The sequence below is a fragment of the Pinus tabuliformis genome, chromosome 4_2 (genome assembly GCF_031772625.1).
Source record: "Pinus tabuliformis cultivar Carrire ecotype Pingquan chromosome 4_2, CPIR1, whole genome shotgun sequence".
In the NCBI taxonomy this organism is placed as follows: Eukaryota; Viridiplantae; Streptophyta; class Pinopsida; order Pinales; family Pinaceae; genus Pinus; species Pinus tabuliformis.
Genome location: NC_142304.1, coordinates 1,033,052,110 through 1,033,076,099, shown reverse-complemented (window position 1 = coordinate 1,033,076,099; position 23,990 = coordinate 1,033,052,110). Strand labels below are relative to the sequence as shown.

Genomic DNA, 23,990 nt, shown 5'->3' with positions numbered 1-23,990 from the left:
AGGGAGTATTGGAAAAAGTAACTATGTTCGGTCTTCAATAATGTAATTGAGTCATTATGTAATATACTTGTCAAACGAATAAAGAAAATAAATTTTATTATTATTATTGTGATTTATTAAAGCATGGGTTTCATGCTTGGGTCACCATGTTTTAGGTCAAAGTCCCCATTGAGGATTTCTAGTATTTATTTTGAGTCTACAGAATTATTATACATTTAAAGAGACCCTTCTTGGGCTTTTGAATTTTGAATCATGTAAAAAGGTTAAGTATTGAGTCAAATATGAATTATGTAACCTCCACACCATGTCGGCCTAAGGGAAGATCAAGTCAGCCAAAGACCCTATGCGACCCCACAAGAAGCCTATAAAAGGAAGGACATCGAATTCATTTGGATCATCACTTCTCATCAAGTTTGAATTCTCTCTATTGGGCAGAAGTGTGAAGTAGGTAGCTGGGAAAGTTTGTTGCCGGGAAGCCGAAGTGAATGTGAGTTTGTGGGAGTCTAAGTAGTCAAGGAAAATTGAAATTTTGGTGGTGGTCTCTCTTTTTTTCGTGCTATGGATTGGGAGATCGAAATCTTCCAAGTTGGAGTGCTATTAGCTGCTGCATAGTCGAAGTTGCTGGGAAGAGGTCAATCTTTTGGACGCTGACTTGGTGTGGAGGGAAGGTTTGGTCTTGGTCTAGGGTGAAGAGTCTCAAAGAATACTATTGAAAGGAAGAATTACTTTGACTGGGTTTTCCCCTCGAGGGGGGTTTTTCCCTGACATGTGCCTACATCTTGTGTCCATTGTTTTATGTGTTGTTGCTTTTGGTAATTGCTTGATGAACTAAAGAAAGAAGATATAAAGAATCGTAATAATAAGAAACATCACAAGTAATTATCAAGATCGAGAAAACCTTTACTCCCTTTCTGAATTTCCAACACAAAACACCTCCAAAATTTTTGGAAAATTAGGTGTGTGCTCCTTGAGGCTAGTTCGGCAAAACCCATAAAGGAATTGGGCTAATTCCGACCTCCCAAAATTACCCAATTTTTGTGCTACACCCTCCTTGCCAGGAACTATGTCCCCCAAAATCCCCACTGCTGTAGATGGCCCTTATCTCTCCTCAATCCGCTGTAGAAATGCTCCAAAAATGACCTCCGGAAGAGAGGGAGAGTTTCTTCCCCAAAATCCAGCACAAGAGGGCAGATCCTAGCTCCACGAATTTTTGTCCAGTGACCCCTTGCGCAGGCCCAAAGATGACAAATTCAACCCTCTCCAAAGCAACAACCTCCAGTTCTAAAAAATCCCACAAGTGTTGGTCCACCCCTAGTGAAATTCCTCCAAAATTTTCCAGCCAAAATACTCCTTGGAACTCGCTCTATTGAGTGGTATGACTTTGCTCTTGTGTCCTCCCTGGAGTACGAACTGGTTGAGGAAAATGGCAGGTCTCCCACAATTTCCGTCTCCACTGAATTTAGAAATACCTCCCTAGGGTGGCTCTCAAGGTCCACAAAAGAAAGAGGTGAGTTTTCTCCTTGGAAAACTCTAGTGCTAAACAACACTTGTGACTCAACTGAACAACTAGAGCAACAATGGTAAATGTCAAGTTATCAAAAGGTCCCAATCACTGCCCTCCTCATCCTATTTATATTTGTTGCCTTCCTGCCTTTTGTGGGCCCCTCCATCAAATATTTTGACCTTACTTAGCCAAATCGACTTTTTCCTTCAAGGGGTGCTTATTTCATGTGGGGATGGTCCCCACATTCCACCAACTCAAATGTTTGACCCACTTTTCCTAAGTTGTGTCCAAAAATTGTGTTGGCATCAAAATTTCAAAATTGTAGTTCTTCCCTTAGCAAAATTTATTGAGAAGGAACATTACAACTAATTCGACCCCCTTGTTTTTCCCTTCTTCATGTGGTTCGATTTTCTCCTAGGGAGTTCTATTTCCCTTTTTGGTGACCACCACAACTTATCTTCACTTTAATTTTTTTCTTCTTTTCCTAAGTCCAACCTTTTCCTTTTCTCCAAAAATTATTTAATACCTCCGAAACTTATTTCTCCTAAATTTTGTTTATCTAGTATTATATTACTCGAAAAATTGCAAAATTGTGAATTTCCTTGATAAAATTTTTAATTGGGGATATGACAGTCCTCCCCTCCCAATTGTTGCTTTTTCCTCAAGCAACTGTAATGCTGGATGCTGCAGAATTTGTTCTCCCTCCCATGTGGCATCCTCTTCAGGAAAATCCTTCCACCTGACAAGGAATTCTCTAATAGTCTTGCTTCTTAGCTTTCTCTCCCTCTCTTGTAGAATAACCTCTAGTGTCAAGATCAAGTGCCCCTCATCATACAATGGTGGTAATTTTGTGGCAGCTGACACTCGTTGTCACAAAGCCTTTTTCAAGTAAGAGACATGAAACACATTATGCACCCTGCTTCTTGATGGAAGCTCCAATTCATAAGCTACCTCTCCAACTCGTCAGATCACCCTATATGGCCCATAGAAGTGAGGCTGGAGCTTTTCAGCTCCCTTTTGCTTCAGTGTGGACTGCTTGTATGGCTGCAATCTCAGGAAAACCAAATCTCCCACTTTTGTTCTACTTTGCCCTTGTTTGCATATAACTTCTGTTGGTTCTGTGACATTTGCAGGTTATCCTTGAGCGCTCTAAGGATATCTTGGCTTTCCTATATCCAATCTTTGGTCCCCGGAGCCCTGTTATCTCCAGCAACCATATTAGCAAAGGTTAGTGCATCATAACCCCATGTAAAGTACGAAAGGGTGTCATACCTATGGACATATGATATGTGGTGTTGTAGCAATACTCCCCAAGGTGCAACTACTTCACCCATGCTCTTTGCTGCCCAGTCACATAGTTGCACAAATATCCCTCCAACCACTTATTCGCTATCTCTGTCTATCCATCTATCCGAGGGTGGTAGCTGGTATTGGATGTAAGCTCCGTGCCCACTAGGCGATACAACTCCTGCCAAAATCCTCCCATAAATCTGGCATCCATGTCACTAACAATCGTCTTAGGCAGCCCATGCAGCCTAAATACCTCCCGGAAAAACAACTCGGCCAGTTGTGAGGCTGAGTATCGAGATGGAATGGCGAAAAAGTGTGCAAACTTCATTAGCTTGTCACAACCACATAGATGCAACCTCTTCCCTGTACCGCCAACAACCCTGTAATAAAGTCCATTGATATGCCCTCCCACTTCTTCTCAGGACTAGGAAGAGGTTGTAGTAATCTAGCCGGATGCGTATGCTCTCCCTTGTTCCTCTGACATGCTTTAGAATATCCTCCTTGAGACTCCGCCAAGTGAAACGCTCCCTAATGGCCCTGTATGTCTTATAGAACCCTTGATGCCCTGCCAAAGGTGAGTCATGAGCTGCGTGTAGGATCTTCTCCCTCAACTATGAACCTGGCACCAAATAAATCTTGTCTTTGTAATAAATGACATCATCCATCACCCGGTACCTGCCATCCCCATGAGTACCATCCAAGATCTCACATGCTTGCCAATCCTTGGAGTACTCCACCAAAAGTTGTGCCTTCCAATCTTGCGTGATATCCATCAAAGAGAGTGTTGCGGGCCTCCGTGATAATGTGTCAACTACTATGTTTTGCTTGCCCTTGACATACTCAATCTCAAAATCATATGCTTGGATCTTACTGACCCATTTCTATTGTCTCTCCTGCAAGTTCTGTTGCTCCAAGAAAAATCGAAGACTGTTGTGATCAGTCTTAACCTTGAACTTGTTCCCCACTAAGTATTGCCGAAACTTAGCCAACGCATGCATGACTGCTAGCATCTCTTTATCATATATGGGATACAACCTCTCATGTGGTTGAAGTTTCTAGCTCTCAAATGTTATGGGGTGACCTCCTTGCGACAAAACTGCTCCAATGCCCTCCCTTGATGCATCGCACTCCAAGACAAATGGGCGTGAAAAATATGGAAGGGCCAAAACAAGACAACTACTCATCACCCTCTTGAGGCATATAAAAGCTTCCTGCGCCCCATCAGTCCACTCAAAAGTCCCTTCGTCACATCCGTGTGGGGTGTTGCTAGCTTGGAAAACACTTTCACAAATCTCCTATAATAAGTACAAATTCCCACGAATCCCATCAACTCTGTCACATTCCTGGGCGTAGGCCAATCCAGGATGGCCCTAATCTTTCTCCTGATGCACTTGTACTCCATCCTCCCTAATCACATGCCCAAGGTATAACATTTTTGTCAATCCGAACTCACACTTGAAGATTTTCACATACAGTTGTTGCTCCTCTAGTATGCGCAGGACCTTCTCCAAGTGTTGGAGGTGCTCCTCCCAAGTCCTGCTATATATCAAGATGTCATCAAGGAATACCAAGACATGTCATCGCTACTGCTTGCGGAGCACATGGTTCATTCAAGACTGAAACTTGGCTGGTGTGTTGGTTAGCCCAAAGGGCATCACCAAGAACTCAAAGTGTCCATAGTGGCAATAGAAGGTGGTCTTGGGGATGTCCTGCTCCCTCACCCGGATCTGGTGGTACCCTGAGTGCAAGTCTATCTTAGAGAAGTACTTGGCTCCTCTAAGCTCATCCATCAACTCATCAATGCACGAAATGGGATACCTGTTCTTCAATGTCTTCTTGTTGAGGGCCCTGTAGTCTATGCACATGCGAAGGGTCCCATCCTTCTTCTTCACCAACACTATAGAACAAGCAAAAGGACTCGAGCTAGGCCTGGTATGTCCCACCCTCAACAACTCCTGTATAGCTCTCTCAATCTCATCCTCTCATCCCAATATGCCTTGGGATGTTTGTAGGGAGTGGTGATGACTACGTGTACCCCCTCCTCTAGCTCAATGGTGTGCTCTAACCCTCTATCAGTTGGCTTGCCTGGTGGAATCTCCCCAAATACTGCCTCATGCCTCTCCAAGGGAGCCAATATGTCTAGATGTTTTTGCTGCTTCGACCCCCTGTCTTTGAGTTCCTCAACTCTACAGCCCACTCTATGTCACCATGCCTCAAGTCAACCTCCATCCTGTGCACTGATACTCTCTGAGGTGGGTATGAATGCATGCCTCTCAACACTACCAGCTTCCCGTCCAAGCCAATGAACTCCATCTCCAACTTCTTCCAATCTGTAGTAGCACGTCCCAAATAATACAGCCACTACACTCCCAACACTAAATTGGTGTCTGAAATGTCCACCATGAAGAAGTAATCTGTCATCGAGTAGTTCCCCATGGTCAACGTCGTGCTGGGAACATACCTCGTACACTGCATAATCCTACACTGGGAACCAAAACTGAAAATCCCTCAAAAGTCTTTGTCTGTATGCCTCTCCTCTCCACTAATTGCGCATCAATAAAATTGTGGGTTGCCCCACTGTCCACCAATACTGACGCTCGCTGTCCATGTACAGTGCCCCAAGTCCGTAATCTCAAATATTTCGAAACTCCCCGAAGTGAAGCAATAACTCCTCCAGTAGGCGAGAAAGCTCCTCCACTAGGTGGGGGTGGTGGGCCACCTCCTCTCGAGCTCTGAGGTCCACCCTCACCTGTCTCTACCTCCTGATTTGCATCCTCCTCCTCTGGCTCATTGTCTGAAAATACCTCTATGTAGTGGGCCTTTCCCTTGGTACACCGATGCCCTGGTGCCCATGGCTCCTGATAAGTAAAGCATAATTTCCTCCTCCGGAGTTCCCTCTTGGTCTCATCGTCCAACTTCCCTCTCTCGGTCCACTCCTTCTGAGGAGGTCTGGTGTCTTTTCCCTTCTGAGGGAAAAAAGGTCTAGTAGGTGCTAGAGCCCTTGTCTTTGAAACAACGTCTAGCATGTCCCGTGCTCGGCTAATGGCATCTTGCAATGATGCTGGTCTATAAGCTCGCACCCAACCTCGCAGTGGCTTGACCAAACCCTCAATAAACAACATGATCAATCTCGCCTCCAAAATATCTGAGACCATCACCGCTAGTCTTTGAAACTCTGCTATGTAAGCCTTTGCGCTGCCTATCTACTTCAGGTTAGCCAACTCCCTGAAGTGCAACTCCGGATCCTTCCTATCAAATCTCTCCACCAGCCTGCAAGTGAACTCACTATAGGATGTGATGGACGCATGCCCAAGAGTAACTAATCCATGATACCACCACTCCTGTGCATCACCCTCCAAATGCAATGTAGCAAATCTGATGGCATTTGCCTCCCGCATGGGATTCAGATTAAGGTAAGTGTCTAGTTTCTGAACCCATGATCTCGCAGAACTCTTAGCTGACCCATCAAAATTGGGCAATGTCACCTTCCCTGCTAGCTTCTGATTATCCCAGTTCTGATTCTGCTGTCCTCCTCTGGTAGAAGTCCCTACTCTGGGCCAATACTTCTCCTTCAGATGGCAATAGTCTGCAAAAGTAAGTATCCTCCTGACTCTAGGATCCAACGCTTCATACTCATCAACGCCATTTGTAAATGATTTGATCAACTCAGTGAATGCATCAGTCCCTCTATCTTGCTCTGGTTCCTTTGTGAAGTGAGGCATAGTAGGCCTAGGAGTCTAACCATACATGTGTTTTGTGCGTGGATGTATACTTCTCCTTTCCTAGAACCTCCTTATCCTTCATTGTTTCCTCCTCCACCACCTTGAGGTCCTCTCGACATATTTTGCAATTGTAGAGCCATCATTTGCCTCATCATCTCCATCATTTGCTGGTTTGATCTTGCCAACTCCTCCAGTAGTGGGTCACACCCACCCTGCCTAGGCTGCTCTTCACCATTGTCCCCCATGTAGTCTCTGGCGTTCTCAAACTCTATATCAGAAAAATGCTCAGGCTTGTCCTCTCTACCACGACCCCTTCCTCTACCTCTGTTGTTGCCTCTAAGACGATAAACAACTCCATCAAACGACCCTGTCATGATATGCTCTCGAGCCCACAACTGGCCAAGGACATGCTCTGATACCATTGTTATATTCTAACTAGATAAATATAGTGAAATATTAAAATATGAACTAGCTACAACAAAACAAATATGCATGCTCTCTGAAATCTCCACAAGAACAACAAGTTTAAAACACTGTTGAGCAGAAACAATAGAGCTGAGCCATTTTATCAAATATCCAATGATAATTTGAAGACAAAATATAGTGGAATGAGTGCACCTGGGCTCGCTAAGCAAGCATGCAAAACCCAAGTGAGAATGAAGGAAACTCCACGCTGAAATAGGCTCAATGGCTGTACACTGCCCATAACTTTTTTTGCTGATGCTGGAGGCGAACTGATATTTGGGGCCTCAAATCTGCTCCAAAAATTCTGAAAAATTAGTACTATGCTTCCCAACCTCGGACCAACAAAACCCATAAAGCTTTTGGGCTAATTCCAACTTCCCGGAATTACCCAAAATTATGTGAATTCACCCACTGCCTAGTGCTGCATCCCACTAGAAAATCTACAGCTGCTCCACCCAAAATCCTTCGCCAAAATAACTGAGAAACCTCTGAGAAAATATCGCTGAAATAGTAGAGTGAGATTCCATCTATTTCCTGGTACAAAGGCTACTAACAACTGCTTCAGTAAAATGACCCAGTAAAACCCCTTTGCAAGCCCTACAGAGAAGATTTCGGCCCTCACAAATGCAATCACTTCCAGCTCCGAAACTCCTCAAGGAAATTCGTCCTCCTCCAAGCGAAATTCTGGCAATTTCCACCTCCAAGCAACTCTATTTTTGCTACTGCGTCCTCCTCCAAGCGAAATTCTGGCAATTTCCACCTCCAAGCAACTCTATTTCTGCTACTGCGTCCTCCTGGAAAAATTTGCACCATCTGTTGCAGATATGAAATGGCTCACAAAATTCAAGAATAAAAATCTCCAATAAGCTCCAAATTTCTCTCCTAGGGTGACACTCTTGGTTCACCGAAAGAGAGTTGGGATTTTCCGCTTGGAAATCCTTGTGCTAAGCAGCATTGGTTGACTTGGCTCAGTAGCTCAAGCAAACCCTCCAAGATCAGAAATGAAATGCCAAAATAGAATGATCAAAATAAAGCTCTAGCCTTCCTTTTATAATTGCTGCTCAACCTTTCTTGTGGGCTCCACTAATTCGACTCCCTTGTTTTCCCTTCTTCATGTGGTTCGATTTTCTTCTAGGGAATTCAATTTCCCTTTTTGGTGACCACCACAACTTATCTTCACTTCAATTTTCTTCTTTTCCTAAGTCCAACCTTTGCCTTTTCTCCAAAATTTATTTAATACCTCCACAACTTATTTCTCCTAAGTTTTATTTATCTAATATTATATTAATTGCCAAAATTGCAAAATTGTGAATTTCCTTGACAAAATTTTTAATTTCGGGATATGACATTGATCCAGAGAGAATACACAAAAAATACAACGCACTTTGAACCTAGATTTTGGCCCACTGGAAAATTCAGCCTCCCTAGAAAATACTTGGCCCTGGAAAAATCTTGACTCCACCTGTAAAAATCAGCCTCCTCTTGTATGGCCCCTATGCACTAGGAAACTCTGCCTCCCTTCCTCTATGCAAATATAGCTAGAAACTTGGCCTCTCTCCACAATTTTGGCTTGCTCCAAAAATTCAGCTTCTCTCTCCCAAGTCTCGGCTTCTCTCTCCACAAACTTGGATTTCATAAATCTCACTCCCGAAAATTCCTTGCTGCATACTTTGTTGGAAACACGATTGCCATTACACCAAAACCCGCAGGTGTTAGTAAGCAAACGCATCCCCATAGTTAATGGATCATTGAGAGGCGGTTAAGCACATGTCGCGAAACACATGGGGAGCGCTGGATTATCCAATGCCCAACAGTCTCCCCCCCAACGTGACTCGAGTGTGTTTTGAACTCGAAACCTTTGGCTCTGATACCACTTGTTGGAAACACGATTTCCATTACACCAAAACCCACAAGTGTTAGTAAACAGATGCATTGCCAGAGTTAATGGATCATTGAGAGGCGGTTAAGCACATGTTGTGAAACACACGGGGAGCGTTGGATTATCCAATGCCCAACATACCTTTCCCTTTTCTTTAGTTGTTAAGTCTCTCACTCTTTGAGATAATCACTCTATCAATTGCAATGTGTCTTTTACCTCTCCTTTAGGCTTATTTTATAATTTCATTAAGCCAAATCCCTAACTCTAACCTCACAAGAGATCAATGGCTAGGATTAAACTCTAAGCCTTACTTGAAATCAACGATAAAGATTAGATCTAAGTCACTTAAATAATTTTATTATTTATCTTTAAAAACTTGGCTCAATAGTCAACACTAATTAATAAATAAATTAATTAGTTTTCTTAACTTAAGAAAAAAATCATAAGAATCACTTTTCTCAAGCAACCACCTAAAGAGGCAATTTGACGTCTTTTGCATTCTAGACATGGAGCTTATGCAGAAGCACTTGTCTAAGCTAATGTTACATTTATTATTATCGACAATTTATCACCTGGGGTCCAAAATTTAAATTATCGACAATATCGTGGAAAATATCAGAAATTATCGGGAAACTTTAAAAAATATAAAAATAATAATTTTTTTCTCAAATTTTTAACTTCTAAAACATCAACATCAAACAAACACATTGTTACATAAATATGAAATTAAAATCGATATATAAGATGTCAAGTGATACATCAGAGTTTGATATTGAAATATGATATTTGTTCTGAGTCATAAGATCTAATAGAATGATACAAAATCATATCAAAGCAACAATAAATGTATCTCATGAGATGAATCATGGCAATGAAAACAACAAATTTCCCCTTGTTTGCTTGATGGAAAATAGTGACAACATCCTCAATTGGCCCAAAAGATTGGTCGACCAAAAAATATATAAAATATTCAAATTTTGAAAAAAACATATAATTCATGTGCATCTATATGAATCCAAATTATTATACACAAATATGCAAAATTTATCATGTATATAGCAAGGGTGCATATAACCAAAATATCATTGAGTGCAAGCCATCTTTGAATAAAAAAAGATCAATAGAGAGGCTCTAAATGGTCTTTAAAATCCAAAGAAAATCATGCTACAACAAATAGCTACATAACATCAAAACCATTGCCTATATTGGGATCCTCCTCATCAAGATCACCCTTTGAGCATTAAAATAAGATAGAAAAAGCTTAACATCCTAATCAATGATTTTGCTTGAGTGAAGTGTACATTTTTACTAGGGTCATGAATAATTGAGTTAAGTGTACATTAATACTACAGTCATGAAGGAGGAGCTCAACAGTCAATGCCACCAACATCGAGGTACATACAGGGCTTGGTGATGTTAATTAAATGTTAGTTCCATACCCTCATACATCACAGAATGTAATAGAAACATTGCAATCCCGCCAATCCTAAAATCCTAAAAACTGTTAAGTCTACTGAATTTTGAGTGGGATCTAAAATTCTACTTTCTCCATATGAAATCCAATAAGGTCAAAACCACTCTCAAAACATCTTGAGTCAATTAATGGTAATATTAAAAATTTAAGTAAAAGTGACATTTTCAATTGAAAATGTCACTTTTACTTTAAGAATTTAATATTACCATTAACTACTTGTTTATGTATCTCATGAGATGAATAATGGGAAATGAAAACAATAGATTTCCCCTTGTTTACTTGATGGAAATATTCAGAGTAGCCTCACAGCAAAATCCCCTAACTCATTTTAAAAAAATTAGGGGGTCAAAAGAAAAAAAAAATGTTAATAAGTTGAAATTCGCATAGCAAGGCGATAATTACCTAAATTATCGTGATAAATTGAATTTGATAATTTCAATTCAGGCAATTTATCGCGATAAATACCAGCAATAATATCGGCAAGATGGTTTTCGGCGATAATTCCAATATTATCACAATCTGTGCAACACTGGTCTGAGCTAATAACATCAACATGATATATTCACTCCTACATGGTATATACGTAAGTATACTTTGCATAATTTGTCCCTAATGGTTTGGAGTCTTCAATTTTTTTGTTTTCCGTTAAAATGTTAATATTTTATGTATTTTTTAGTAAACTAATGTATAGAATTCAAATCTGTTCTATTCTTAGCCGAGTTCGAGTTGATTTGAAGTTGACCCTTGATTGATTCCAGGGGTGATTCTTAGTTTTAAAACATTGGTTGGAACCATATGAAAGGGGTACATATGCCAAGGTATAATCCACAGATAATATAAACCCCCCAAAGTTCTAGGACAAACATCCTAGGCGTCATTACCACTACACAACATATAAATCACATCCCACCACCTAGTCTAGTACAACATAAGAAAATTGGAACATGTGAAACACACCCTTCTAATGACATCAATAATATAACATCACCATGCCAAATCGCCAAGATACTCTAAAGACAATATAGTGGCATGCCAATATCTCATATCAAGATCATCCAACCCCTTGGGGGGCTAGGACCATCATTCATAAGCCAAAGTGTAGCCTTCTTTAGTCACAATGAACAAGCATACTAGTGGAACACCATTATGAGGTAGCATGCTGCATAACCATCAAAAGTATACCAAGAGGGTGATCTATCACTCAAAGGCATGCCGATATGAGAGGAGTACTACACAATAAACCAGCAAGCATGATCATCCATCCAGGAGAAGTGAATCTCCTCCAACCCAAACACCAATGCAAGCATACTCTCCAAGCAAAGAAAGGTGTGTACCCCCAATTCATCAAAAGCTCCATGGGTACCGTTATCACTGCAGGAAACTCTCCTAGGTTGCAACTTGGAACTATTGGAATAAATGAGGGTTTGGATCAAGCTAGATAACCATTTCAGCTCTATTCTCACTCAAGACATGCATGAACACTCTCACCAATTCAAGACTTTAGACCACTAACGCTCAATAATTTATAGATTCAGTAGATAGATGGAGAACACTGACTGTACCAACAGATTGCATACATAAACATAAATGAATGGCTAGCTACAGGCAACAAAAGAAAACACTGACTGTACTGGCAGATGCATATATGACCACACATGGATGGCTAGCTACAGGAAGCAAAGAAGCTTGCAAATCTAGTTTATCAAAGCAGAGATAAGATGACAGTTATCTAACTTTAGACACAAAGAAAACATGAACAAACTATTCAAGTGCAAGCATAGAACAACGAAGAGAATGGACATTGAACATATAATGGCAAAAGAAGCTTATATTGCTAGAATGAAGATGAGAAGCTTGAAGGAACAGAGGAGGAATAATCTCCAGAAGTTGAACCCCTATTACATCTTACTCTCAGCTATTTATATCTTGTTTACAACTTTACAATGCTCCTGAGCTCTAAGAGGCTCGGAGTCTTAATCTGTCTGATTTGCATTGTTAACTGATTTGATGCCCTCTAGGCAAGCATGGGATCAAAGTTTTCTGCTTCTGACAACAGAGTAACCGCTTTCAGATATTTTTGGTAGCTTGTTGCGATGTCTGGGAGTTCCCCTGTGCCGAGATGCTCCATGATGTTTGTTGGTGTGGCTGTTGCGCTGTCTGTGCTCCCTGATCTTTTTGTTTCAGGTTGCAGCATGCTGTAGCCCTCCTCTTTCCCTTTTTGGGCTTTGTTTCCCGGCAAATTGTCTCCTGGGCTCTGTTATATGGTGGAATGGGTCTTCGGGCATTCGTTTTTCCCTTTAAATTGCAAACAGTGATTGTTTCTATTATAAATAGCAAATGCTGCAACACTGATAAATCCCGCCCATCACTGTTCATTTCGGACTTCAAAAGTCCTAAAATATGGTTTAATTATCCATCAGGTCCGCCCTCGTCGCCATCGCAAGTCGCATTTGGCCTGGCCTGTGTATTTCCCTTATATAATGAAATATGCGAAAATACTGAAAAATGCATGAAAAAATGGCTTTGGCGGACTTCAGATATCATATATTCCACTTCCCAGACCCTTTCGGGTCCGGGCTTCATCGCAATCGGCACTAGCCAAAGGTCCCTTCATATTTCGTTTAAACAACGAAAACACACAAAACTGCGAAAAAACATTGAAAATGGGCCTTCCACGGACTTCAAAGATTATATATTTTTATTCAGGAAACCCATCGGGTCTGGGTTCCATCGCTATCGCATTGCCCTTGTTTCCCTTTGTATTTCGTTGAAACAACGAAAATACACAAAAAACGTTGAAAATTGCTTGGGCGCGGATCTCAAAATTTATGAATTCCCAACTATAATGCTGTTGGGTCCGGCTCATCGGGTCGCCCATATGTATGTGCATAGGCCCCGCCCATGGTATATTGCCGATGCGATATCAGTGATGCGATAAATCGCAATCGTGCGTCGCTCGCTCCCCGGGCCTTTATATAACATAACATATGCTCTCCGCCGATGCTCTCCGCCGATTCGATCATCGGCGATCGCTGATCGGCGGAGTCATGCACCCACCTTTAAACTGTCCCTTCTGCTTGGCCGATTGCGATTAGCCGGTTATATCTGGGCCGTTGATCGGCCAGATCTAACGGTTGCTGTGCATTCCATGCTTAAGCCTGCGATAGTTGGTTTTTGACTGTTTTAAGGTGTTTTCCTGCCCTTTTAAGGGCTCTCCTTTTGCGCCAATTTTGACCCTTGGATGATTTTTGAGAAAATGCTGAAGATTTCAAGAGCATATAGGGATCCCATGGGATGATTTTAAGCAATTTTGGAAACTTTAAGAGCATATATGGATCAAATTTTGGGCCTTTTGCTAGCGAGGCTAACACTGGCTCCTTCTGGGGATGAAATCCTCCTTGTGAGGTTTCAAGGATCACAAATTAATGCCTTTCCTGTAAAACAAAAATTAAATCTTCCTTCTAGTGTTCCATTGGGCATGGAGTCTATTTTGTAATGAAATAAAAACTGGAAAAACATATTTACAATGACAAGGCTTTAAAGCTTTAAACGAAATAAAGTTTCAAGAACTGCCCATTTACTGGGCTACCAAAAGTATCTCCTCCTTCCAGACTATGCAAAATGAATGTATTGTTCTGCTGAACTTGAGCGATGACAAAAGGACCTGTCCATAAGGAGTCAAACTTGCCATGATTACCTTTCTTTTCCTTAAATGCATCCCATTTAAGCACCCAATCACCAACCTAGAAATTGTCCACTTTTGCCTTTCTGTCAAAGGTTTCTTTGATTTTCTTCTGATGAGCTTTTGACTTCTCAACCAACTGCTCTCTGATCTACTGTAGTTCAACCAGGTTATTCATTCTTCTTACCATGTCATTTTCTTCATCTTGTTCTTCTTGCAAGAACTTAGCCACAGGGAGAATCAGCTGGATGGGGAAAACAACATCAGCGCCATAAACTAGTTTGAATGGAGAATTCCCTATGGACTTTTTGATGGTAACTTTGTCAACCCATAGTGCAAACTTCAACTTGGAATCTCAGCTCTTTTTGTTGTCCTCTAACAGTTTTTTGATTACCCTTACCAGACTCTTGTTAGATGATTTTGCCAGGCCATTGCCTTAAGGATAATATGAGATAGAATGCACCACTTGAATGCCCATGGATTCAGTCATGTCCATCAATTCTTTTGCCTTGAAAGCTGCTGCATTATCAGTGACTAGTTTGGTTGGGCAACCAAATCTAGTGAAAATATTCTCATTCAAGAACTTTATGACAACTTGATGATTGGCATTCTTAGTGGGTATAGCCTCAATCCACTTGGTGAAATAATTAGTGGCTATTAAAATCCATTTGTGTTGGCCACTGGAACGTGGGTTGATCTCACCTATAAAGTCCAAGCCCCACTGCTAGAAGGGACCATTGACATGTATTGGCTTCAAGGGCAGAGATTTTAGCTGCTGTCTTCCTGCAAACCTCTGACACTTGTCACAAGCTTTTACAAAAGAAAACACATCAGAGAACAGAGTAGGCCAATAATATCCAGCCCTCAAGATTTTGTGAGCTGTGGTTTTCCAATAATGATGCCCTCCATAGATGCTAGAATGGAACTGGTGTATGACCTCCACAGATTGTTCTTTATCTAGACACCTCAAGAGGATTCCTGATGGGTCTTTCCAATAAAGCAGATTTTTATTAATGTAGAATTTGGCTGATTTGAGTTTAATGGCACGAGCTTGACTTGAGCTAAGCCTTGGAGGGACTTCTAGCTTTTGCAAAAAATGAACTATGCTGTAATACCATTCACATGTGGCTAGATTTTCAGCCAAAGACTAATTTTGCTTTTGCTCTTCTGCTGCTCCCTTTGTCTGCTCATCATCTGAATTTAGACCCATGGAATTTATGTCTAACAAGCTGCAATTTTCTTCAGCCATAAGTTTAGCCAAGCCCTGGCCTTTGACAAGCTTAGTGGGCTTCACCTCTATGTTAAATTCTATGAATTTTGCAATCCATTTAGCTCTCTTCCCATCAATATCTGGCTGAGTTAAGACATCTTTTACTGAGGCTGAAGGTACATATGCAACCACTTTGGAATGCAGAATATAAATTATGAATGTTTTTAAAGATTTTATGAGAGCATAAACTTGTTTTTCAATAAGGTCATACCTTAGTTCAACATCCCTTAAAGTTTTGCTGAAAAAGGCCACGGGGTGCTCTATGCCTTCATCATTTTTCTGCAACAGAACTGCTGCAAGTGTATCATAAGAGGCAAAAGAGAAGATACAAAACTCCTTAGTGTAATCTGGGCTGATTAGAGTGGGAGCTTCCATGATAGCTTGCTTGATGGCTTCAAAAGAGCTTCTTGAAGCATCTGTCCATTTTATTTCTGATCCTTTCTTCAGCATGGAAGTGATGTGCTTTACTAACTCTGCAAAGTTTGAAATGAATCTCCTTACAAAGTTTATCTTACCCAGAAAGGATTGAATGCCCCTTTTTGACCTTGGGATGGACAATGTTTGAATGGCTTGAACCCTTGTTGGATCGATTTTTACACCTTCAGCAGAAACAATATGTCCCAGGAGTTTGCTTTCTTCTAGAGCAAACTGTGACTTCTTTGGGTTCACAGAAATTCCAAACTGTCCGCACTTTAGGAAGACCTTCAAATGCTATAAGTGGTCTTTGCGGCTACTGGAGAAGACTGTTATGTCATCAAGATAAATAAGGATGAACTTGTCCTTCTCTCCCACAAAAGCTATGTCCATGGCCCTCTGAAAAGTAGCGCCAGCATTCATCAGTCTGAAAGGCATCTTGGAGTACTTGAAAGTGCCCCAAGGAGTAGTGAAGGCGGTCTTTTCCTGATCTTTAGGATGTACAACAATCTGATTGTAACCTGAAAATCCATCTAAGAAAGATGTGACTCTAGCCCCTGAAACTCTTTGCAGCGAGTGTTCCATCTTAGGCAGGGGATAGTTATATTTTTTAGAGCACTTGTTCAGATTTCCGAAGTCAACACAATGCTTGATTTCTCCATTTTTTTTTCTCACCACCACAAGGTTAGCTATCCATTTTGAATACCTTAGGGGAACTATAATTTTGGCATCCAACAGCTTCTTGATCTCTTTCTTAATCAAAGGCAATAAGAGAGGGATGATAGGTCTTAATTTCTGCTTGAAAGGGATGGTGTTCTTTTCCAGTGGAATCTTATGCTGAATGATGTCTGTGTCATAGGTTTTAAGATCGTTGTATTCCCAGGCAAAAATATCAGTGAATTGCTTTATGAGGGTGCAATACTCGGAATTCTGGGCAGATGACAAGTGAGTGGACAGATTGATGAATTTCGGGTGGGCTGGGCTCCCTATATTATGTTTATAGACAGCAGACTCATTCTCTGTTTTGGCCGGCTTATAGGGCATGTCGTTATGATAAAAAAGCTTCTCTAGAGGCACCAATCCTTTTGGTATGTGTGATTGCTAGGCAACTGGACAATGCTTCCTCAGCCGATCTCGCTTTTTAGCTTGGACTGGCCGCATTCTTCCATGGTTTCATTTTCTTGCTCGATGTGCGTCTCAGCGAATTCCCCAACGACTTGTAAAAGCCTGTTAATTTCCTCATCGTCTTCAAAAACTCTCCAATATTTTACATTGTCTGGCAGAGATGGTCTATATTTTACTTGAACTTCATATGTCAATTTAGGAGGCAAAGGAGGAATAAATGTGCTAGCAGACACAACAAGGGAGTCGGCAAGCTGGTTCTTCATTCTTGGAATATAAGAAATGCTGAAATCATTAAAAGAATCCTTGAGCCTCCATACCTCATCTCTGTATGCTTTCAGCCTTGGATGCTTAGCTTGGAAAGTTTTATTTACCTGTTGAATAATGAGGTCTGCGTCTCCAAACACTTTCAGGCCTTTGATACCCATTTCTTTAGTAGCGCTTAAGCCCAGAATCAAAGCTTCATACTCTGCTATGTTGTTTGTGACCTGAAAGGTTAATTTGAAAGATAAATGAATGTATTCCTGTGTTGGGGACATAAGGACTACACCTGCCCCTGCAGCTTCTTTAGAGCAAGCACCACCAAAAAACATATCCCAAATCTGTGGGTTTTCTTCCTCTGCGATTTGGCAAACTGTTTTCTTGAGCTGTGTGGAGGCCAACTGGGATTCTTCAATATGAAGAATACAAGCTCCAAAATCAGTGTCAATAGCATAGATGGGATGATTAATAGGGTTCTTCTCATCGCTGATGATATAAGCCAACTTCGTCTCTCTGTATAATCTCTTGCTCTCACCTCCGAAAATGGGACAATAGCATAGGATACATCATTTTGTAATGATACACCTAGTCTCTTGATTCAACCTCTGGAATGTAACATGCCAAACTTGGGAGGTACATCTGCTACCACAATATCCATCATCATGCTTTTCATAGGCAGCTGAGACAAAGTGATGGCTAGGTCCTTGATTAATCCTAGGCATTTCACTTTTCTAGAGTCAAAAGAGAATAGGTCATGATAAGGCTTGGTGATGTCAAGACCCAACTCATCCATGACTGCCTTGGGCATTAGATTATGGCTGGCTCTAGTGTCCAAGAGGCAGTTGTGAAGGATTTTTTCATGAATAGTTAAAGAGACATAGAATGATGGGGAGTTGTCTTTACAATTTTCAATTATTGGGCTGAGAATAACAGCTGGCTTGTCATCTTGCAGATTTACATAGTCAGTGGAGGCTTGGATGGCTTTAGGCTCAAGGGCCTCGATGATGGATTTTTTGAAGGACTCATTCTTCACTAGTTCAATTAGAGGCATAGGTATTCTTAGCTTTTGAATTTTTGATTCAAAACTGAAAGGAGAATGAGACTTGTCAAGGCCTCTTACCTCATGAGCTGGAGCTTTGAGGATGATGGGATCAACTGCCAGTTGTTTTTGCCTATTAGCTTGCTGTACTGCAGGAACAACAGCTTTTTGAACAAGAGTTTCCTTGGCATTATTTATCTTTGACCTCAAATTATATCTTTGCTGATCTACAGCTTGTAGAATAGCTTCACCATCCTAGTCTTGGTTGATCTGGTCATTGAATAATGACTTTTCATACGCAGCTGAGGTCAAAAAGGAAGCATGGCCTTTGTCTTCCAGATAATGGATCTCATCATCTTCTTCAAACTGCTCTTCTTCCATGACTGCATTTTGAAAAGGAGCTTTCACCCTTTGGTCTTCATTAGCATCTTTGTTCTTTTGCAAAATCTGCAACTGCTCATTAGTTCTTCTATATGGATTTGGACTTGGATTTTTAGGAGTAAAGGTATTAGGCACTCTTCCTTTCCCCGGGTGTTGCTCAACCTTTAATTTGGAGATTTTAGAGGCTAATGACTCTATCATTTTGGTCATTTTATCTATCTTAGGATCAGAGGATGATGAAGACTTGCCCCTTTGTCTTCTTCTATCAACATTTCCCTTGAGCTTCTCTGCAGCCATGATGTTTGATTCCACTTCCAAGGCTGCATCCTGCATGTCAGCCAAAGTAGCACATCGCCTCTCCCTCAATAGTAGGCAGAAGTCAGAATCAAAAGCACTGGCATAAGTGAGTTTAGCAGAGGTAGTAGTGGGTTTTACTTCAGCTAGTATCTTGTTGTACATACGGTTAAACCTCTTATTAAAATCAGACAACAATTCACCATTTTCCCTCTTTAAGTTTCTAAACTCAGTGTGGTAGTAGAGGAGATCCTTCTTATCCCCCCAATGCTTTAGGAATGCATCATCTAAAGCTTCAATATCTGCTATAGATCTTGGGGTTAGTTCTCTAAACCATTTTCTAGCCTCTCCATCTAGGCTTTGGACAAAGACTCTCATCCACACATCATCTTCACTAATGTTCAGGTTATCAGCATAGCTATAGAATGACTCAAGATGTTTTTCAGTAGTAACACCTTCAGTCCCAGTGAACTTAGGCCTATATTTCTGATATTCTCCAGTAGGCATGGCGTTCAGAGGAGTGAGCAGTATTAGAGGTCCATACCTAGCAGCTATGATTCTTTCCATTTTGGTAGGTGCTTGTGGACCTACCATAGCTGTGGTGGCTAAAAGAGTACTGGCAATTTGAATGATAGAGGGCTAAGGAGTGACTGACAGGACTAAAGGAGTATGATGGATAGGAGGTGAGGTTTCCTTTGGGCTTACAATGAAAGGAGAACCTAAAGAATAAGGAGCTTTATGAATCTCTGAGAGTTTTTCTTCACTGCTAGTATTAGATGCTATACTCTCAACATGTATTTGTTCTATTACAGGCCATTCTGGAAGAGATATAGGAGATTGTTTAGGTTTACCTGAACCTGGTGCTCCTTTCTGCCATACCTTTCTCTCTTTGATGATTTTTTCAGGGTCAGGTACTGGGTCAACTTGTAGCTTCTGAGGATTTCTCCAAGTATGCCTCACAAACTGAGCCAGAACTATGAAGTGGAGTCGCCAAGAGGTTCGGCCTCCAGTAGAGTCGCCAGATAGATGATTACAACAAAAAATGTGCCCAGACTTTGTTTATCATCAAAGCTGGATCTATGTCGTTTCCCAGGGAAGCTGAGCTTCAGTTTGCTCTCCCTGGCAGCGGCGCCAATTATATTATCACTCCAGGAAACTCTCCTAGGTTGTAGCTCGGAGATCCCTGGTAACATGTAATCTTCAATATTGTTCTCTAAACTATTGGAATAAATGAGGGTTTGGATCAAGTTAGATAACCATTTCAGCTCTATTCTCACTGAAGACATGCATGAACACTCTCTCCAATACAAGGCTTTAAACCACTAATGCTCAATAATTTATAGATTCAGTAGATAGATGGAGAACACTGACTGTACCAGCAGATTGCATACATAAACATAAATGATTGGCTAGCTACAGGCAGCAAAAGAAAATACTGACTGTACTGGCAGATGCATATGTGACCACACATGGATGGCTAGCTACAGGCAACAAAGAAGCTTGCAAATCTAGTTTATCAAAGTAGAAATAATATGACAGTGATTTGACCTTAAACACAAAGAAAACATGAACAAACTGTTCAAGTGCAAGCATAGAACAACAAAGAGAATATAGATTGAACATATAATGGCAAAAGAAGCTTATATTGCTAGAATGAAGATGAGAAGCTTGAAGGAACAGAGGAGGAATAATCTCCAGAAGTTGAACCCCTATTACATCTTACTCTCAACTATTTATAGCCTGTTTACAATGCTCCTGAGCTCTAAGAGGCTCAGAGTCTTAATCTGTCTGATCTGCATTGTTAACTGATTTGATGCCCTCTAGGCAAGCATGGGATCGGAGTTTTCTACTTCTGACAGCAGAGTAACCGCTTTCAGATATTTTTGGTAGCTTGTTGCGCTGTCTGGGAGTTCTCCTGTGCCAGAGATGCTCCATGATGTTTGTTGGTGTGGCTGTTGCGCTGTTTGTGCTCCCTGATCTTTCTATTTCGGGCTGCAGCGTGCTGTGGCCCTTCTCTTTCCCTTTCCGGGCTCTGTTACATGGTGGAATGGGTCTTCGGGCCTTCGTTTTTCCCTTTAAATTAGAAACAGTGACTGTTTCTGTTATAAACAGCAAACACTGCAACACTGATAAATCCCGCCCATCACTGTTCATTTCGGACTTCAAGAGTCCCAAAATATGGTTTAATTATCCATCAAGTCCGCCCTCATCGCCATCGCAAGTCGCATTTGGCCTGGCCTGTGTATTTCCCTTATATAATGAAATATGCGAAAATACTGAAAAATGCATGAAAAAATGGCTTTGGCGGACTTCAGATATCATATATTCCACTTCCCGGAACCTTTTGTGTTCAGGGTTTATCGCAATCGGCACTGGCGAAAGGTCCCTTCGTATTTCGTTTAAACAACGAAAACACACAAAACTGCGAAAAAACATTGAAAATGGGCCTTCCGCGGACTTCAAAGATTATATATTTTTATTTAGGAAACCGATCGGGCCGGGTTCTATCGCTATCGCATTGCCCTTGTTTCCCTTTGTATTTCGTTGAAACAACGAAAATACATAAAAAACGTTGAAAATTGCTTCGGCATGGATCTCAAAATTTATGAATTCCCAACTATAATGACGTCGGGTCCGGCGCGTCGGGTCCGGCGCATCGGGTCGGCCATATGTATGTGCATAGGCCCCACCTGTGGTATATTGCTGATGTGATATCAACGATGCGATAAATAGCAATCGCGCGTCGCTCGCTCCCCGGGCGTTTATATAACATAACATATGCTCCCCGCCGATCTGATCATCAGCGATCGCTGATTGGTGGAGTCATGCGCCCACCTTTACACTGTCCCTTCTGCTTAGCCGATTGCGATTAGCCGGTTAGATCTGGGCCGTTGATCGCCCAGATCTAACGGCTGCTGTGCATTTCCATGCTCAAGCCTGCGATAGTTGGTTTTTGACTGTTTTAAGGTGTTTTAGCATTTCGATAGTGTTTTTCTGCTCTTTTAAGGGCTCTCCTTTTGCGCCGATTTTGACCCTTGGATGATTTTTGAGCAAATGCTGAAGATTTCAAGAGCATATATGGATCCCATGGGATGATTTTAAGCAATTTTGGAAACTTTAAGAGCATATATGGATCGAATTTTGGGCCTTTTGCTAGCGAGGCTAACACTGGTTCAACTTCTGGAGATTATTCCTCCTCTGTTTCTTCAAGCTTCTCATCTTCATTCTAGCAATATAAGTTTCTTTTGCCATTGTATGTTCAATGTCCATTCTCTTTGCTGTTCTATGCTTGCACTTGAACAGCGTGTTCATGTTTTCTTTGTGTCTAAGGCTAGATAACTGTCATCTTATCTCTGCTTTGATAAACTAGATTTGCAAGCTTCTTTGCTCCCTGTAGCTAGCCATCCATGTGCGGTCATATATGCATCTGCCAGTACAGTGAGTGTTTTTTTTCGCTGCCTGTAGCTAGCCATTCATTTATGTTTATGTATGCAATCCGCTGGTATAGTGAGTGTTCTCCATCTATCTACTGAATCTATAAATTATTGAGCATTAGTGGTCTAAAGCCTTGTATTGGTGAGAGTGTTCATGCATGTCTTGAGTGAAAATAGCGCTGAAATGGTTATCTAACTTGATCCAAACCCTCATTTATTCCAATAGTTCAGAGAACAATATTGAAGATTATATGTTACCAGGCATCTCTGCGCTACAACTTAGGGGAGTTTCCTGGAGTGATAACAGGTATCATGTGACAAATCATATATTGTGATGAAAATCACAAGAGTTACCTGCATGCAATATGAGGGGTAACACACTCTGCAGCCTAGTATGGATGAGATGTGTCACGTTTGTGTATACTATCATGTAAAGCGGATAAACCAAAATGAAAAAACCGAAGTCAATGATGAAAAAAGAAAATAAAAATAAACACATTGATCCTTCATCATCGTATGTAAAATATATATATATATAATAAACTAAAATAATCACTGAAAGTTTTAAGCCTCAGCTTTTTGTTGATCCTTCTCCATGTTTACTTCACTGGTCCTACAAGTGAACTTACTCTGTAGAAGTGGTTAGACAAAAAATGGGATTTGTATGTAGAAGTGGTAATCCACAGAAAACAGGAATTGTACTTTGGTGGAGGCTTCTGAAAATTCTGGCCCTATGTTCCTTTTACAGATATAATGTGAAATGCAAGAATGCTTGTAAGAATTTTCATCTCTCAAATATATCTAAAGCAGAAGCTTCCTCTAAGAAAGCTGGTATTCCCAAAATATTACTCTGGATAACACACGAGTTCTCTCTTGCAGAGGAGAACCTTTCCCAGACTTTTTCTATGCTGCCTAATGGAAATGTAGAAACATGAAAAGCTTGATTTGAACACACGAACATGTAATTTAGGCTCCGAAATTTATAGATATGACTGAGACTATTGCTTTCCCAAAAGTGCTTTTGCTAAACTAGCGATCACTATATGGAGCAAAATGTGGGGTTAAGAAGCTCTTGCTGTATGGTCTTGCACCTCACAGCTTATCCTTAAGAAGTAGCTGAATGTTAAACTGTTCTGTTCTTTGTCCTGGATCTTTGTATAGGTAGCTTAGTTTGACAGAAACCTTGCTTTAATATTAGGACACTAAAATCTAGTCTGTATTTAATGGGACTGATGGTTGTGAAACAGGTCTGGGAGGTGAAGCTCATCGCGGCAGAGAGTTCGCGCAATTATCTACCGAAGCAAGACTCTTCCAAAACATCGGAGCCTGGATTGATCGCACTATCAAAGTTAATGGCATCTAGGCTGTCTTCTAATATTTCTGCAAAGTCTCGGGATGCCAAAAAGATTCCTTCTAAACTTTAGATTCATCCTATTAAAATGGTAACAGTGCTTCATATTCATGATTGTCTCAAACAAATTTTATTGTTGTCATAGCATTCTTATAAGCCTCACATAGTTTACCGCCTTGTTTTCATTTAATTTGAAATTTTACTCAACCTCCGTGAATTACCTCTGTATTTATAGTGGTTTGCAGATTTCTGTATTTGTTATATACTTGTATGGCTTCCTCCAAAATTAAAATTAAAATTAAAATGGGCACTGTAAATGAAGTGTGCGGCTTATCTTCTTCAATCTTGCATTTTGATTTTCAGTCGGAAAGCTCAGAGCTCAAACTTAACTTCAGACATCCTCTTTCT

The 23,990-nt window shown here is 40.9% G+C and overlaps 1 protein-coding gene across 1 annotated transcript in view; it reads left to right on the top strand.

The window, feature by feature from the left end:
- The window catches only part of LOC149173142 (1,4-dihydroxy-2-naphthoyl-CoA thioesterase 1-like), a 93,608-nt gene extending 69,819 nt beyond the window's left edge, over window positions 1–23,789 (top strand). Inside the window, exon 3 of the mRNA XM_089424509.1 lies at window positions 23,479–23,789. Coding sequence (XP_089280635.1) covers window positions 23,479–23,655 — 177 coding nt within the window. The 3' untranslated portion in view covers window positions 23,656–23,789. The remainder of the gene's footprint in view (window positions 1–23,478) is intronic.
- The last annotated feature ends 201 nt before the right edge of the window (window positions 23,790–23,990 follow it).